This window comes from Phalaenopsis equestris, unplaced genomic scaffold, assembly GCF_001263595.1.
Source record: "Phalaenopsis equestris unplaced genomic scaffold, ASM126359v1 Scaffold000004, whole genome shotgun sequence".
NCBI classification, from domain to species: Eukaryota; Viridiplantae; Streptophyta; class Magnoliopsida; order Asparagales; family Orchidaceae; genus Phalaenopsis; species Phalaenopsis equestris.
This window is the reverse complement of record NW_018164446.1, coordinates 295,790-313,624: the sequence shown is the minus strand read 5'-3', so window position 1 is coordinate 313,624 and position 17,835 is coordinate 295,790. Positions and strand designations below refer to the sequence as shown.

General features: G+C 34.2%; 2 protein-coding genes across 16 annotated transcripts in view; one reads left to right on the top strand and one right to left on the bottom strand.

Annotated features, from left to right (window-relative positions):
- The window catches only part of LOC110018170 (cytosolic isocitrate dehydrogenase [NADP]-like), a 103,665-nt gene that overhangs the window by 11,675 nt on the left and 74,155 nt on the right, over positions 1-17,835 (top strand). The gene's annotated exons all lie outside the window — the stretch shown is intronic.
- Positions 107-17,835, bottom strand: part of LOC110018171 (mediator of RNA polymerase II transcription subunit 21) — a 21,205-nt gene continuing 3,476 nt past the window's right edge. For 9 of the 15 annotated variants that reach the window (XM_020715386.1, XM_020715387.1, XM_020715391.1 and 6 more), the window contains 4 exons: positions 11,858-12,075; positions 1,206-1,280; positions 861-912; positions 107-310 (listed from right to left, as the gene is read on the bottom strand). In XM_020715386.1, coding sequence (XP_020571045.1) covers positions 165-310; positions 861-912; positions 1,206-1,280; positions 11,858-12,064 — 480 coding nt within the window. In that variant the 5' untranslated portion in view covers positions 12,065-12,075 and the 3' untranslated portion in view covers positions 107-164. Of the gene's footprint in view, positions 316-860; positions 913-1,205; positions 1,281-11,201; positions 11,305-11,857; positions 12,076-17,835 lie in introns of those variants that run through there. The other 6 variants (XM_020715393.1, XM_020715392.1, XM_020715396.1 and 3 more) reach the window with 4 other exon arrangements.

Below are 17,835 nucleotides of genomic sequence, written 5' to 3'. Positions count from 1 at the left end.
TCACCAAGGCCGAATTACCCTTCTTTTTGTGCTTACATCATCATTCAATGTTCATCTAGTAAAATATTTATCCTATTTTCCGTAGATTAAATAAAAAAACTCCGTATAAAATAAGTAATTATAGATATAGAAGCAAATATAATTTAAACATTCAAATATTACAATCATATAAGCAAAGAGACATGAATTATGAGGCTCTGCACCAAAGGAGTCAGGTATTTACTTACAGTAGAGAAAATCAATCTGCTTTCTTCAGATTCAAACAGTTGTCTGAAGCTTGACAAAACAAAGCCTGAACCAGTTTCAGTTCCTGCTCTGAAAAACAGTTGAAATCACCAAATTTGTTTACATATATAGGAGGATTTGAGTAAAGTAGTGCCAATATGGTCCCAAAAACTATTTTTATGGAGCCATTTCAGTCCCAAGAGTACATATAAAGTATCAAATTAATCCGCCGATTCTTTTAATATACTCTAAACTTAATCCCCATAGAGTAATATTCTAGCCCCCATTAAAAAAATATGATGACTAATTTGACACTTCTATAAACTCTAGGACTAAGGGGTCATTTTAACACTTTTCTCACGAGGACATGCACACATACCACTCAATTCCTATATATTTACATAGATAACACTTAAATTTCAATTTTTACATGAATGTCACCTTAACCATACATGAGAAGGTGCATTTCATTTCTTTAAAGTAAAGTGTCCTTTTTTTTTTATGGGTGAGATATCAAAGGTTTGGGTGGGCATAAATGCAAAAAAAAAGGTATAATTTAAGTGTTGCATATGTAAATACATAGGAATTGGGTGGAATGTCTGCAAATGTCCCTGTTTAGACTGAAAAATAAATACCTGCAGCCTCGAGCTGTTTCTGAAGTTCAAGTCCTACTACTTCATTCTCAGCCTGGAACAAGTTAGGAACTTCAAATCAGAAATAATTCTCTAAAACTAAAATATGATTTTTTTTAAAGTCAGCGAAATATTCTCATCATTTACTAGTTCTGCTTTCGCTGTTTCTGAAGTTCAAGTCCTACTACTTCATTCTCAGCCTGGAACAAGTTAGGAACTTCAAATCAGAAATAATTCTCTCTAAAACTAAAATATGATTTTTTTTTTAAGTCAGCGAAATATTCTCATCATTTATTAGTTCTGCTTTTGAATATGGCTAATTTCAGAGATGGCGTCAGTACTACACACCTGGAGCTCAGCTATTCTCTTCACCTGTGCCTCTTCGCCGCCTTCCAAAGGCAGGGCAGCAATAAGAGCATCAAACTGTAAATCACAAGCATTCCGATCTGTCAGATCTTCCATTTAATGAGACATGTAAATGTTACAATAAAAATCTAACCAAATAAAAGGAAGATTTACATGCATACCACACAATTCCTATATATTTACATAACGAAAGCCTAAATTTAAATTCTTACATACATACTACCTTACCTATGCATGCAAGTGTGTATTTCATTTTATAAAAGTTAAAGTAATGATATTTTAAAATTTTTATGTGTTAGATATATAAAAACATCGGAATTTATATGTTATAAATGTCTAAAAAACAGCGAAAAAAAAAAAACTCCAAATAGTAAATTCTAAACAAGGGTTAAAATGTTGGTTCGAGCTAATTAATGCTGGACTAGAATTGAAAATTCTGATTTAGGATTGTGAAAACAATCATCGGTTCTGAGCCGGCCTTTTACTTCGCCTAATAAGCCAAGCCTAACATGTTTAAAAAAAATGTAAATTTCTATTAATGCAGCATGCATATTCCAAACAATAAAGTTGAAGATTTTCTTAGGTATTTATAGTTATATGACCAACTTTCTCTTTTTACAAATAGAACTATCTTTTTTTCGCCCTCAATGAGTTTAAGGTCATAACCTTCAAATGAGAAGTCAAATTATATCAAATCTCTCCACCTATTTAGAGTGCCGGGAGAGCCAAAGGGAGTGCGACATGCGAGCTGGGCCAAATTAGACCGCCCTTGACCGGCCATATCCAGCAAACCGACCCAACATAGAGGGGTGGGATACCTAAGAGAGCCCGACCGTGATTAAAACGCCCTGGTGGGATCCACATAGCCACTAATCACGTACAAGAGGAGGAAAATCAAAGAAGACTTTTGGGGAAAATTTTTGAAATAGGATCCTGGAGAGTATTTATGCAAGTTAATTGTCTAGAATTTGTTTTTATGTTTTATTTAGCTACAGTTTTTCTTTTATCTTGGTATTCTTAACGGCATCTAGGATTTGTAGAGAGATGATCTACCTCTCAAAAAGTAGATCAATGGTGTATCTTATTTACTTTCATAGGCATTAGTAAAATCATGCCATATTTGAGTTCCTCCATCTCACTAATGCAATTTATTCGCAATTTGTTCGTTGTTTTTTGTTCTAGTTTGTATCAAAATGGTATCAGAACAAGATCTTAGAGTGATGACAACAAAGAAAGTGAATGTGTTGGAAGGAGAAGTATGGCAAATCAAATTAGGAATGGATGACAGGCTCGCCGTCATAGAGGATAAGTGTTCTTCCATAGAGAATAAATGGAGGATCGATTCGGGAGCATGGAGGAAATGATGAAGAGGCTCAAGAGCATGGAGGAAATGATGAAGAGGCCCTTGAAAATGCAATCCAAGTCCCCGCTGATGGTTCAAATTGCAAACCCTAACTAAGGATTAATCAGAGAATCATTGGACAAATTGAAAGAGGAGATCAAACGAAAGGGCGACGAGGGGGAAATCATCTATCACCAAGAGCATCCCCTTAGGACTTTGAAAAGAGGGTGGTGAAAACTTACGAGGGAGTGGGATGGATTAAAAATTGGAGGGGTGCTGCAAGAGGTACGGAGGAGCACGACGAAGGAAGGAGAGAAGCAGAAGGGGGTATGGCTATGACCAAAAGAGAGAGTTCCAACCTAGTCACGTGGTGGAAAACGTCAGAGGGAGAGGAAGTTGGGGTGGCGATGTTAGGGTAAGGAAACTGAAGATGTCGATCTTCGGAGGGAAAGATGCACATGAGTGGGTGTATCGGGTGGAGCGATACTTTGCAGTAAATGAGTTAACTGAATAAGAGAAACTCATGGTGGATAATTTTGTTTGGAGGAAAAGGGGCTAGCATAGCTTCTGTGAATGTAGGTGAGGTAAAAGATACATTTGTGGGAATAGTTTGAGGATTGCTTGTCGAAGCGTTTTCAAGATTTCAAGAAAGGAGACTTACATGAGCAATTTTATACTCTTACTCAGAAGGGGACGGTCACAGGATACAAGGAGAAATTTGAGCTCTTGTCGGGGAGACTGAGGGGGATTCTATAGCAATACTGGAGAGGAACTTCTTGAAGAGTCTAAAGCCCGACATCCGAGCAACTCTCCAGCTTTTGAGACTGAGGGGATTGAGGGAGATGATGTAGCTCGCCCAAATGATGGAAGACATGAAATAGGTGAAAAAGACGAACAAAAATAGCACCGCGGGGGGATTCTAAAAGAGTGCCTCAATGGCCATGACACCGAGGACTCAAACGGTATCGTTTTGGAAAAAGATGCCAAAGGAGAAGAATGTGGGTACTTATTCAAGAAGCAATTCAAGCGCTTCATTGAAACACAAGTGCAGGATAAAAAAGCGACAAGATTATGTTTTCGATGTAACGCAAATTTGCCCCGGGGAACCGTTGCAAGGAGTGCGCTACAGGTCAGATGGTGAGAATTCAAAGGAAGACACTGTGGAGGAAGAGAAGCAGTTATACTTGGATGTTGCGGAGGTATCCCTCAATTCATTGGCGGGATTCACTCTTAATAACACTATGAAGGTGAGGGGATGAATCGGGGAGCAATCGATTATGGTTTTAGTGGATGGTGGAGCCACACAATTTCATCTCAAATCAAATCGTGGATTGGCTAGAGTTGGAACTGGTAGATACTATTAGCTCTGGTGTCATGATGGGGATAGGGAATGTGGAGAAAAGTCGGGAAATTTGCAAGGGAGTAGCTCTGAAACTACAGGGCTTATAGGTGTTAGAGGACTTCCTTCCCATGGACTTGCGTAGCACTGATGTGATTTTAGGGATGAAGTGGTTGTAAACAATAGGGGAGAAGGTGGATTGGAGATCCCTGACAAGTTGAAGGTGGATTGGAGATCCCTGACAAGTTGAAGGTGGAGGGTAGGAACTAGGAAGGTTGTGCTGAGGGGTGATGCTAGCCTATGCAAAATCATGATTTTGCTCAAAAACATGGTCAAGGCGATACGGGGAGCAGGATTAGGCTATCTGGTAGAGTTGCAAAGCATGGAGGAGATTTGAGATCCCGAGTCAGAAGAGTTTCCCGAGGAAGCTCAGCAGCTCCTACAGCAGTAGAGCGAATTACGCTATCGAGGTAGCACTAGCATGTCTTTAAACCTAAAAGAGGATGTCCATACTATCAGTGCAGACTACAACAATATCTTCAGATTCAGATGATGAGATAGAAACCTTAATCCAACAGATGCTCAAAGCTGAAATTATTAGGCGAGTGTGAGCCCCTTTCCAAGTATATTCCTAATGGTGAAGAAAAAATATGGTAGCGAGAGATTTTACGCGGACCAACGAGTTTTGAACAAGAAGATTGTGTTGGATATGTTTTCTATCTTTGTGATTGAACAAGAAGAATGAGTTGGGATACCACTATATCAGGATGAATCTAACGAATGCGCAAAAGACAAAGTTCGGGATACATGAAGGACATTGCAAGTTCTTGGTAATGTTGTTTGACCTCACCAATGCTCAGACCACATTTTAGTCCTTCATAAATAGTAGTTTTCAGTCTTAACTCGGAAATTCGTACTGGTCTTATTCGATGACATTATGATCTACAGTTAAATAGAGACAGCATGTAGGACACCTGAGAGCAGTCCTAGAGACGTTGAGAGAGCACCATTTGTACGTTAATTTGAAGAAAGTTTACTTTGCACAGCTACAAGTGAAGTACCTAGGGCATATGGTGACCTAGGCAGGAGTAGCAACAGACTCATCCAAGATCAAGGCTATGATGGATTGACCTTTAATCATGAGTTTGGAGGAGTTGAGGGGATCACTAGGTCTCACCAGATACTACTAAAAATTTTTGAAGGGGTACGACACAATAAAATGGTCACTGACGGAGCAGCTGAAAGATAATTTCAAGTGGGGGAAGCAGCAACACGGGCCTTCGAATATCTGAAGAGACTCATGACTAATGTATCGGTATTAGCACTTCCAAATATCAGTAGGTCATTTGTGGTTGAAACAGATGTATCAGAGTATAGATTGGGAGCGGGAGCAGTACTCATACAGGACAAACAGTCAATTGCCTTCTTCAAGCAGGTGCTCACAACTAGGACGAGGCTCAAGTCGGTGTACGAGTGAGAGTTTATGGCTATTGTCTTGGCCATTCATAAGTGGTGGACCTACTTGTGGGGACGAGACTTCCTCGTCAAGACAGATCAGAGATGCTTAAAGTATATTTTGGAGTAGAGGATGGTGATTAAGGAACATCAAAGGTGGCTATCCATGTTATTGGGATATGATTTTTGGATTCAGTACCGGACAGGATTTGAGAAGACACAAACGACATGTTAAGAAAGGTGGAGGAGCTCTAGCTGACAACCTTATAGGTAACCTTGGTCTTAGATTGGGAAGCCCTGAGAGCGAGTAAGATGAAGGGCTAAGAAATATACAGACAGAGTTGCTACAGGAACAGTCATCCAGAATTTGCATTGAGGGGGCAGCAACTACTGTAACAGGAACAGTTAGCATTGCCAAGGGCATTAGAGTACATCCCCAAACTATTGCAACAGTTTTGTGACAGTGCAATTAGACAACACTCGACTATCGACAGAATTTTAATGGGTGGGATGCATAGAGACATAGAGAACATGGTGGCACGGCGAGATGTGTGCCAACGACACAAATATTTGATCATGACACTAGGAGAGTTGGTAAACCCTTAGCTTTACTGGAGAAGGTTGAGAAGAAGTGATGATAGATTTTATAGAATGGTTACCACGATCAGAATATTTTATAGCGATCTTGGTAGCATTAAATTTCCTGAGCAAGTATTGTACATTTTAATACATTTATACAGCCCTACACTACGGACTCACTTGTTATGATTTCATATACAAGTGGTCCATTTGCACGGAGTGCTAGAATCTATTATATCAAACTGAGACAAGGTGTTCCTCAGTCAGTTCTGGAAGAAGTTGTTTATGTTAAAAGGAATAGTCCTTAAGAGAAGCACAATATATCATCCTCCGACCAATGGCCAGACAGAGGTGGTTAACAGGAGTGTGGAGACATCTGCATTGTTTTGTATCTGATACACCGAAGCTTTGGTCCAGATGAATTACATGGGTCGAATATTGGTATAATACTTCATAACATACTGCGGCACATACCATCCCGTTCAAGATTTTGTATGGGTGAAATCCACCTCACCTGATACATTATGAGCATAGCACTACACCGATATTCAATGTCGACTAGTACATGGTGGAGAAGGACGAAATATTGGCAAAGCTCAAGGGCATCTATTAAAAGCACAATAGATCATCAAGAGGAAGGGGGTCGTAGATAGGAGAGAGATACAATTCAAACCCAAGGACATGGTTTACTTAAAGCTGGGGCTCTACCAACAAAAGTTATTGGCCACGCGAAAGAGTAAAAAACTTTCTCCAAGATATTTTAGACCTTATGAGATTATGACATGCATTGGGGTGGTGGCCTAACATTTAAAGCTACCATGTCATCAACACTACATCAAGTCTTTCATGTTTCGCGGTGAGGAAAGCTATCAAAGACAAAACACCGTCTTCACTACCGCCGACGCTGATAGATGACATGAAAGTGATTCTGAAACATTTCGCACCGAGTGGCGTGAGAAAAAGAGGTACTGATTAAGTAGAACGATTTGTCATATTATGAAGAAACATGAGAGCCATACGAGAGTATCCAAAAGCAGTTTCCATCCTATACCTTGAGGATAAGGTGCGTCTTTCAGAGGGGAGTGTTGATGCGTTTGCGTCTATTCAAAGGGACTCGAGAGCCGACAGGAGCGAGAGAGGCGAGCCGGTTCAAATTGGACCAGTCTGGACTAGCCATACTAAGTCAACCCAATCAACGCCAGGCCGAGCTAGTCGGCCCAACATAAAGGGGTGGAATACCTAGGAGAGGCTGAGCACAATTTTAGCACCCGGGTGGGGTCCAAAGAACCTCTAATCAGGTATGAGAGCAGAGGAATTAAGGGGGTTTTTGAAGGGGAAGTTTGAAAGAGGATCTTGTAAAGTATGCATAAGTGTTAATTGTCTAAGATTTGTTTTTATGTTTTGTTTGGCTACAGTATTTCTTTTATCTTGGTATTTGTAGTGGCATCTAGGGTTTGTAGAAAGACGATCTACCTCTCAAACAGTAGATCAACATTGTATTTTATTTGTTTTCGTTGAAATTAGTAAAATCAACCCTCATTTAAGTTGTCCCATCTCTCTATTGTAATTTATTCGTAGTTTGTTCTATGTTTTATTGTTCTGGTTCGCATCATTCTCTTTAGGAGCATTTACATACATACCACCCAATTCTTATGTATTTACATATTTAACAAATAATAGCTTTTGCATTTATACAACCGAAATATTTCATATCACATCAAAGAAACAATAATTAAACTTTTAAAAAGAGAAATACATCGCATATATGTAAAAATTAAAGTTTAGGTGTTAGATATGTAAATACATAGCAATTAAGTCGTATGTATGTAGACCTTCCTTCTCTTTAATCCACTCAAACTAGTTTCATATAAGATAATTTGTCAAACAGTCGGATGTGCCAAAATATTCAAGGTGAATAATCCCACTTACATGATAAGGAAATTCTGATTTTCAACGTGTAGGCTTTGTTCGAGGCAACTTCTTTACTATTTTAATAATCGAATAAACAGGAAATAAAAAAAGCTCCGTTCGAACAAGAAATTTCAATAGTTTTTCAAAACTTTGCCTTTGAAAATCTGCTTCTAGAAAAGCATAATAACTGTAGTTGGGAAGTAACTATTTACAGTAAAAACAAAACCTTAGTATGCAAATATCATTTCCCTAATGTTTCTTAGCATACCTTAAAATCAACAAAATAAATTTCCGATGTTTTAGTTTGGGAATTTGCGTGTTGACTCACAAGGCCTAGAATAAAGAAGATAAATGATCTGATGATAGTAAGACAAATCAATTTGCCAATAACATGTGATAACAAGAAGGATCTTACAAATTCCCCCTATTAGCATCATTTTGAGTGCTAGCAAGCTTGCAATCTAAAGATCAATTTTCTCAAAGTCGGTGGTATATTTTCTAGAAAACTCCTTCAGAAAAATTTTATTCCCAAAGAATATTTGAGATGACCCAGAAATCCGATCAAAAAATACTTTTTGTGAATAGAGATTTATTTCATTAGCTCATTTTTTATCATGTCATGTAACTAGAATATCATTAACATAAACTGTCAGAGATTAAAGAAAATGTTTCAGAAAAAATAGTCATCTACTGATGCAAAGGCTTCTTAGAAAGAACTTTACAAAATTTATTGAACCACTTCATGAGCTTTCCTATACAACATAAATGGCTTTGTTGAGCAATCTCCTATGAACAATGCATCTCTATGGTTACACATGTACATAGTTAATTAAATTGTCATAGAGGAAGCATTCATCATATCCATTTCCAGTAATAAATGTGATAGAAGAAAAACAATAAAAAAATGCGTAGTTGAGGTTGGCAATTAGGGAGATGTCAGAGCAGCAGATCGCATGAATTTCAATAAAACTTTGGAAACCACTATTAATGAAGACATTTGGATAACAATATTTACATTTCAACCCATTCATATTGGAATGGTTTACTGCCAAAACGGGTAATCAAATCCTATTTATGTCGATTAAGCAAGATAGAGTCCTTTCAATCTATGGCCCATTTCAGACAAAATACTATAGTGCCTCTAGGTATGTCCTTCGAATTAAAAATGAAGAAAAATGCAACGAAAAACAAGATAATCCAAAGTAAAGAATATCAGAACTTTAGACACACACTTTAATAAATACACCCATATAGTTTTAGAATGCTTGTAGGAAAAAGTAATAAAGTACTTTAATCCTAAAAGGATAAGGACAAGACTTGGACCTTAAATAGGACAAGAATAGGACCTTTAAAATAAGAATGTACAAATCAAATCGGACACTATTAGAACTTGACATGGAGCATGATAAAAAAACACTGAATGATTTTAATCATAATTGTTGCATTTAAATAACTATGGAGAAGAGATAATAGCAAAATCTCAAGTCATTTTGGTAGAGGATGACCAAACAAAAATGCCACTAATACAAAGTAATGGAGGAAGAGAAGACAAAGGTGTCCGCCAATTCTATAATTTATACAATGATCCTAAAAAGTAAAATAAGAATGACAAAGTTACAGAGCAATTGTGAGTTCTACTTACATAATGAATGATATCAAACTAATAAAAAATATGGTAACATATAAAATATTTGGTAGAAATAGATTCTTAGAAAGAGCAATATACCCCTTCACTGACATAGGAGAGGAAAAACTATCATCAACGATGATAGGTGATGGACAAGATATGTCACAGAAAAAGAATCATTTTTTGAGCAGGTTTTATATGTTAATGATATTTAAGGAATTTAGAAGTAATTATAGCTCCAATTGGTGAATTCATAGATAAAGCTTGAATATTGAGTGGAGCTTCTATTTGTTGTTTGATTATCCATATTTTTACATATGCTTGTTACAATGTAAATTAATAAAATTCTATCTACACGTAATTTGTATATCATACATAAAAATCAATAGTAAAGCCTTGAGAGTTTATGTTTTTCCTTTCTTTTTCTTTAATCTTGAATTTGAATATCAAATAAAAATGTATATTCAAAATAGAAATTAGGATAGGTATAGCCACTGAGATAATTCCAACCAACTCCATATAAACAAAAAACAAGAGTACGTGTACCTGCACATGGTTGTAAGAAAGCTAGTTTACAAACAGCTCGTGTTAGACTTGCTAATAACCTAGTGTTAGATTTGTTTTTTAAGAAAGTCGAACACGAACAATTATTTTGAACTCTACTTATAAATGAGTCAAACTAGAACGGGTCTTTGCTAGATCATGTTGGGCTCGCTTTGGCTCAAATTAACTAACTAATTAAATATTTAATATTTATTAAAACATTTTTATATTAATTTTTTTATGTTTTATTTAAAACAAGCTAAATTTTATTATTTTTAAATGTTTCGAGTTAAATTGAAGCCAAACAATAGCCACAAATGATAAAAAATATTTAAGTTAATCTAAACACAAATATACTATTCACGAGCCAATTCCAAAAAAGAAAACTTGAATGAGCTAAACACAAACAAGCACTCAGCCGCTCCAACTCGACTCATTTATACGCATACCGCACATCTATTTTACATGCTCGACTTAATGTGCTCTTGCTAGTGATTTATTTGTCATCAAAATGCATGCATGGCTTAGTTATAATACACTTATAATTATATTTTGGTTTCACACTTTTAAAGCAGTCGCACATGCTTTTCAATACATGTTGGCAAAATTATTTTTTTCACTAACTACATTTTTATAAAAGTGCCACGATTTAAAATTTTGGCTTGTGCTTAAAACAATACAATGCTCGCACTTACAATAATACCAGGCTCGTACTTAAAATAATATGTAAGAATCATCCATAAATAAAGATTATTATATATTATGTTTATAATCCACTAGAGTTCAGTGTCAAAAAAATAGTGATTCCTTTTCTTGCTCGTTGGTGAGCCACTGAAGCTCATAAAAGCCTATTTTTGTTAATTTTTGTTTCTTTTTATATGACATGTAGAATATTTTAAGTATTTATTGTCTACCTTTTATGATTTTCAAAAGCCATTTTCTTTAACTTTTTTTGTTTTTTGCTCAACTTGCAGACGAGTTTTTGGATAGATTTCAACATTTTCACGTCATGTCACACAAAGGACTACCAAAAAATGTGTCAACCTTCCCACTATGTAAAAAAAGGCTTGATTGAGTGGTTCACAAGGCACCATAGCCGAATTAAATCCCCAAGCATGTTAAAAAAGACAAGTCTAACAGTATAAGTGGTACACAAAGCACTTGGATGAGTAGTACTCTTACCCAACATTCCAACAAAGATCGTGTATAGACATCAAAATCGTTCCCTGTACCAAAAAACAGCACGACAGTCAAGGAGCCCATGAAGAACACCATATACCTAGTCCTGCATTGGTGGCCACTCATAAAGTGAGAGAGACCAACTAAACTATCATATGATCAGATTTTCTACAATTTTGATTGTGGGATACAAATACAAATATATGCCTAAACATAAGATAAACAAACGTGTGTACCAATATTAAATTTTCTAAGGACCAAACACAACCTGAAGTATATTCTTTATTTTGCCTTATGAACAACTTGTTCGCTTGTAATCAGAACTACACAACATTTTCTCAATCTAAGCTATTATAAGCAACATTATTTATACTTAACTACTAATCCATCTTCTGCAAATTAATGTTGAAAATTACAATACATTCGCTCTATTTTTACCAAAAACAGCATTAGTAAAAGCTAGCAAGCAGCAACTTGATTATGTTTTTGATTCCCAATGGAACAAAACAATGAACCTACATGAAGAACTTAAAAGTTAAGTGGAAGAAGTACTTGAAAAGAAATAAAGGAGACCCCCACTTAAGAATGAGAGAATGTGGGATACATGCAAACAAATAACATAATTTGATGTATAAAGATCCATTTAACTTTTTTGTTACCTTCTTGGCTGCTTGAACCAAAGCAGCACTCATTATCTTTGGTTGTTCTGTAATGTTGATGGTTTCCTCTGTAGGATTAGCAGGCGGTTCAGGATAATTTGGGGAAAGCCGGACTGGGGGTGCATCTCTTTGAAGTGTGCCAAATGTATTCATGGCAATAAGGGCAATTGAATTGGCTTGCTCTTGCAGTTGAGAAATGATGTCCATTTCTGCGCTTCCTAATTGACAAAAAACTTTGACAAACTTAAACAAATATATATATATATGGAAACTGAAAAAGTAATTAGAAAGTAACATCAGCAAAATGGCATCTAGGTTTAAGATGAACTTGATAATGAGGTGAAGAAAATAGCGGAAAAAATATCCACTAAAATACAGCCGCCTTAACGATTAAGCAATCAACTATCTTATTCAAAATTACACAAACAAAGAACATTTATTGTCCATTGAAACTATCCTACCCAGGGGCATGCATTCTATGGGCATGCATTTGGTTTGTTTGGATAGTTTGGACTATAAATTTGTAAAACCAATTGGTTTTTCTAACCTTAAAAATTTATCCAAAATGACCAAACAAAATGCGCAACTTAACCAATCCAAAAAATAGTTCGGTTCACTTTTTTAGGTTTAGTTTTGATTAAACCAAGATTAATTGAATGAATTGTTATATTGCATAATTCATAAGCAATGAGCATGTTTGAAATTATATAATTGAAAGAACAAAGAGTTTTTAAAATTTGTTATTCTAGAACCATATTTAAAATTCTAAAATTCAAAAGCATAGATAAAATTCTAAATTTACGTACCTGAAAAATTGCAAGTAAATTAACCTACCTACCTTCTGTTTTATTGTACAATCCATTAAAGTTTGTACACAAACAAAGAATAATTTATGCTTGGCATGGAAACTAACTTGCATACTCCTTGTTTCATTGCACAGTCCATTTAAGTTAGTGAATTTTTATAGTTAGCTGCATACCAAACTACCACTAGTCGTAACAAGAAGATGAAGTAAATATATAAAGAAGCCATGACGAACCATACAACAAAAGGGGCCCAAATACTTCATTGTTTAGAGAATTGATAGGGAAAAAAAATTTCAAAACCGTGAAAGGTTACAACATTTTAGAGGCCAAATCTCCTGATGCACATCAAGCTTATGTAGATTTGTGGGAAAACAAGCTATAAATCTGAACACTATTATCTTCTACTTCAATAAAGCTGAAAAAAATGTGAAAATTCAATTCATAGAAAATGATTTTGACCTTCTACTTAAAATTAATGACAATAAAGTTAAGAATCATCAAAGTAACTTAAACTATGGAAATTTATCCAAAAAAAATCATATTCTAGCATATAAAAAAAAATCAATTGTTCATTCAACCAATAACACATGAACATAAGGGATAAAGACGAAAAAAATTAAAAATAAATGAAAAAAAGGGGCAGAGAGGAGGAAAGAAAATAATTATCAATAAATATCGCGCATGAAGAAAAATGGCCTCTCTGAATAAATCTAGTTGAGTTGATCAGGGATTAGAATCCCTAAAAATGATTTGGACGTCAAAAATATTTTTTAAAGATCAATATTTTTTTTTTCTTATGTGATTCGGAAGACTGAATAAATTTCATGAAACTCACTATAGGAAAGAAGGATAGCATCATCCATAGGGAGGCCAAAAAAGGGAAAGCAAAGGAAATCGAAACTACAAGTGCAAACGGTGTTGAAATCGACAACTAATAACAGAGTGAGAGACCTACAACCGTATTGGTGATGGAGGCAACAATTATAGAGCCGAACAAAAATAAGAGTAAACGGATAATAACAGCTTCAAATTTATACCGTGATAAATAAATTTAGAGATAATAATATCCTCCAATAAGGTAGATTAGGACATGGGAAAAACACTTCAATCAAGATTGCATGCTACAACTCGCCTACATCTGACAATCGGGCATAAGATAATATTCCCACTTGAACCAAAACTTCAATTTAACCGATTATTGCGACCATTTTATTCAAATATATACTAAAGTGAAAAAAGTCAATAACTATAGATATATTCAGTTCCATGTATCCTCAATACAAATCCATTTTCCTTCCTAACCGTAGATTCCATAGTACTACTAGATATTAATGATGGATATGTGTTGCGTGTATCGACTCGTGTGGTGATGTATCGGTGTTAAACATCCCACATGCGGAGTATAATCGCTTGAATGACATGATATGTGAAAGACAAAAATATTGATATTTTTTGTGTGTTTTCTCTAGATGAAGGATAATAGGATCCAATTTCAAAAATGGCTACCAAAGCCACGTCTCATTTGAGACCTATACCTTTTATAATAATTTTTGCTTGTAAAAGACCCTAATCAAGAAAGTGAAAAAGAGAATTTTGTGGTATTTCATTCTATCAAAAGAAATAATATACTATTTTATATTGAAATTGCTAAATAAGACTCATGATAGGAATTACATGGTCGATGTATTCTTATTTTCAATAATTAGTACAATATTCAATGCCATTAAAGCATATGAATACATAACTTGTTGAACTTTATTAAAATACCGCTCCATTTTAACCACTTAGCCTTAACTCTAAAAATTATATTCTCGCCTTCATTTATAAATTGCATCAAAGATATTAAATATATCACCATTAAATATCAATTTACCTTCTACTAATATTGGTTAATAATTATGTACATAGCATTCATTAAAATTAAATATTATATATTACGTTTTCATCCATTAATCTTAAAATATTTAATTATTAATATTTCCTCTATTGTCCTATTCATGGCTTAAAATTGTACAAATTAATTTGAGGCATTTTTTGTTCGTGAGATTAGGTATGAATCTCAAGATGTTTTGATATATAAATCTTAGAATCAAGAAATTGCGCAAGGCATTATTATACTAACATCAAATTAAGAAATAAGAAGTATCATATTAACACTATAATATCAAATCATGAAATAAAAAGTCATAAATATAGGAGTAAGATAAAATATTATAGTCAGAGCATAATATTTTAAAATAAGTTCAACCCAATAAATGTCTCTCACTCCTACATCAAAATAACAACATGATAAGCCACTGAGATTAGAATTTCTAAATTAAAAGTCCAAAGCACCGTCACCACTTAGTGAGTCTTCATAAAAACCACCGTCATAATGAATCAATTTTCATCATACATTCTCCTTAGTTGTGTCAATATTCTCACAAACTACCTTTTCATTTTTTACCTCAATCACTTACACCTCCTTAATTAATAAAAAACTAATAAAAAAATTAATTAAAGTTCAATATAATGATAATGTTGACGGTTATAACTTCAATTACAAAAGAGATATGATGAAGTGAGAGGAGATGCATTATTTGTGAAGGAAGAAAACTTGTCAAAGAAGAGTATATGGCGACAGTGTGTGAGAACAAGTGGAAAAGGGAATGAGTGGAAGGAGAGGCGCCCGAGCGTGTTGAGAGAATGAGAGCGAAGGTGTATATGAGTTGTTAAGAATAACTTGGGTTAGTAAAAAAGTTTTTATTAATTATAATTTACTCATTTCTTTTTTTTTAATATAAGCCCCGGCTCTAAATCAAGCATGCCATATCAAACTTGAGCAAGGCACAACTTGCAGCGCGCTTCACATATCCCTCCATGAGGCATATGCCTCATAAATACAGCAACAATAAGCCTTTATTTACTATATTATAATCACTAAAGTCAATCGTATTTTCACAATTTTTAATAAAAATTTTATCAAAATATCTCACCCACCTATGTTGAATATTCTCATACAAGAAAAATATTTTTTATTCTTCATACTTATTATATTTTACTTGAGCCAAATATTTATTTTTCTTATCTTTGTTTGGCAAGTTTATACATATATCTTTCGCTCTATTTACTATCTAATTTATTACAAAGATCATTAAAAATTAAATTATTAGCATCACAAATTATTCTCTTAGACTCCCTAAGTCATCTTATATTTTTCCTAATTTTTCAAGTTCTTACATTTAAACCAGTTTTATAACAATTTTTATATTTTTTTTTATTTTGCACATTATTATACTATCATTAATTATTTTTAATTATATGAGTTTTTCGTTTTAATTCTCCAAATACATCTTTTGTAAATTGTTTAATAGTACTAAATATATTATCCCGCATACTATTAGCTTCTACATGAACAACCAAAATCTTAAAATTTTAAAGTTTATTAATAATAATAATTTTATTTGTCCACGTCTAATTCTATGACTATATTTTATTATATTTTTCATCTTTCAACCCTTGATCCTAAAATTTAAAACAAATAATCGATGTTGGCTACTTAAATTTTCACTTTGAGTGACCTTACAATCTTTACAACCTTGACGACCTATTCTTTTCATTAAAAAAAATCATTTTGTGTTTTATTAAATTCATTCTTATAAGTGATAATATAAATAAAATTAAAAGCAAAAGCAAAATCCAATATGACTCTCTCTTCTTCATTATCAATCCAAAATCATAATCATCATGAATGCTTCTAAAATCTTCTACCACTTTATCAACATGTCCATTTAAATCCCTTCAATAAAAAATTTTTCTTTAATATAAATTTTTTATATTAATTCTTCTCTATCATTCCAAAATTTTTCTTTTAAACATATATCTAAACTTACTTGGAAAGCATAAACACTTATTACATTAAAAATCTTAGTATGAACAATAATCTTTAGAGCTATAATTCTATCTCAAGTTATATTATTTTTTACAACATTATTTTTCAAACTCTTATCTATAATTATACATAAATCATTTCTATAATGAATTTTGTCTGAATATTAAAGTTTAAAATCTAAGTTATCAATCTCCTTAATCATTTCTCGAAACCATTTAATTTTTTGAATACATCACATATTTATCTTTCTAAGAACCATAATATCTACTAATTTCCTTAAATTAACTACGAGAGTACCTGTATTTTAAGTTTATATCCTGATATGCTTCATGGACTATCTTCATTGCACGCATTCAGCAATAATGTGGGAACACTTGCTTATTTAGCATTACACGCAGACGTCGATACAACGACCCTTACACAATTTTCACTGTATTCAGGTCAAACTACACATTATTTTTTGGAGGCGCCTTAGCATCGACACAATAATTTAAAGGATTTATGTCATAGTTTTTCAACAAAATTTTATATTGGTTGTCAACTACCTAATATAACCCTCCATATTTTGGATCCAAAATTTAAGACCCGACAATAACATTTGCCTCATAAATAAAAACCCAAAAAAGCGATAAGACACACATTGAGGTGCACTGTTTATCACACAATATATTAGACCGTAATTCTAAATTTATTTTTATTTGAACAAAGCTCATCTTTTTACCTTGATACAAGTTCCATAACTCGACATCATGCACCACCTACCCCTAATACTTCCATTCCTGCACAAAGCTTGTACTGAAACCCCTCGCCAGCATCACCCACAACCCCATCTCCCATTGCTTGACCTTGCCTCCCAAAACTCCAGCAACCTCTCAACTCTCCTTATTCCTATACCACAAACCTGCTTCTCAAACCAATCTCACCTAAAACAATCCAATCCTCCACAACCTCTAGCACATAAGCAAGCCGCACCCGCCTTCCTTTCTCTCACTACCTCTTATTTCTATCTAAACAGAGAAAACCATACCAAAAAAGCCCATCAATCTCTCTCTCCATCTCTACGAAACCACCTATTCTCTCTCTACAAGAATACCAATCTCTCCCTCATATTTGCCTCTATAAGCAAATTGAGAACAAAGCCCTTCCACTTCTCTCTCTACCTCTTTCGCTCTTTTGATCTATCTCTTTAAAGAAAAAGAGAGGGAAAATAAAAAGTCATCTTCCTCTTTCTCTTTCTAAATAAAGAAAACACAAAAAAACACTCAATCCCTCTCATATCTTTATTGTATCTACCTCCACTT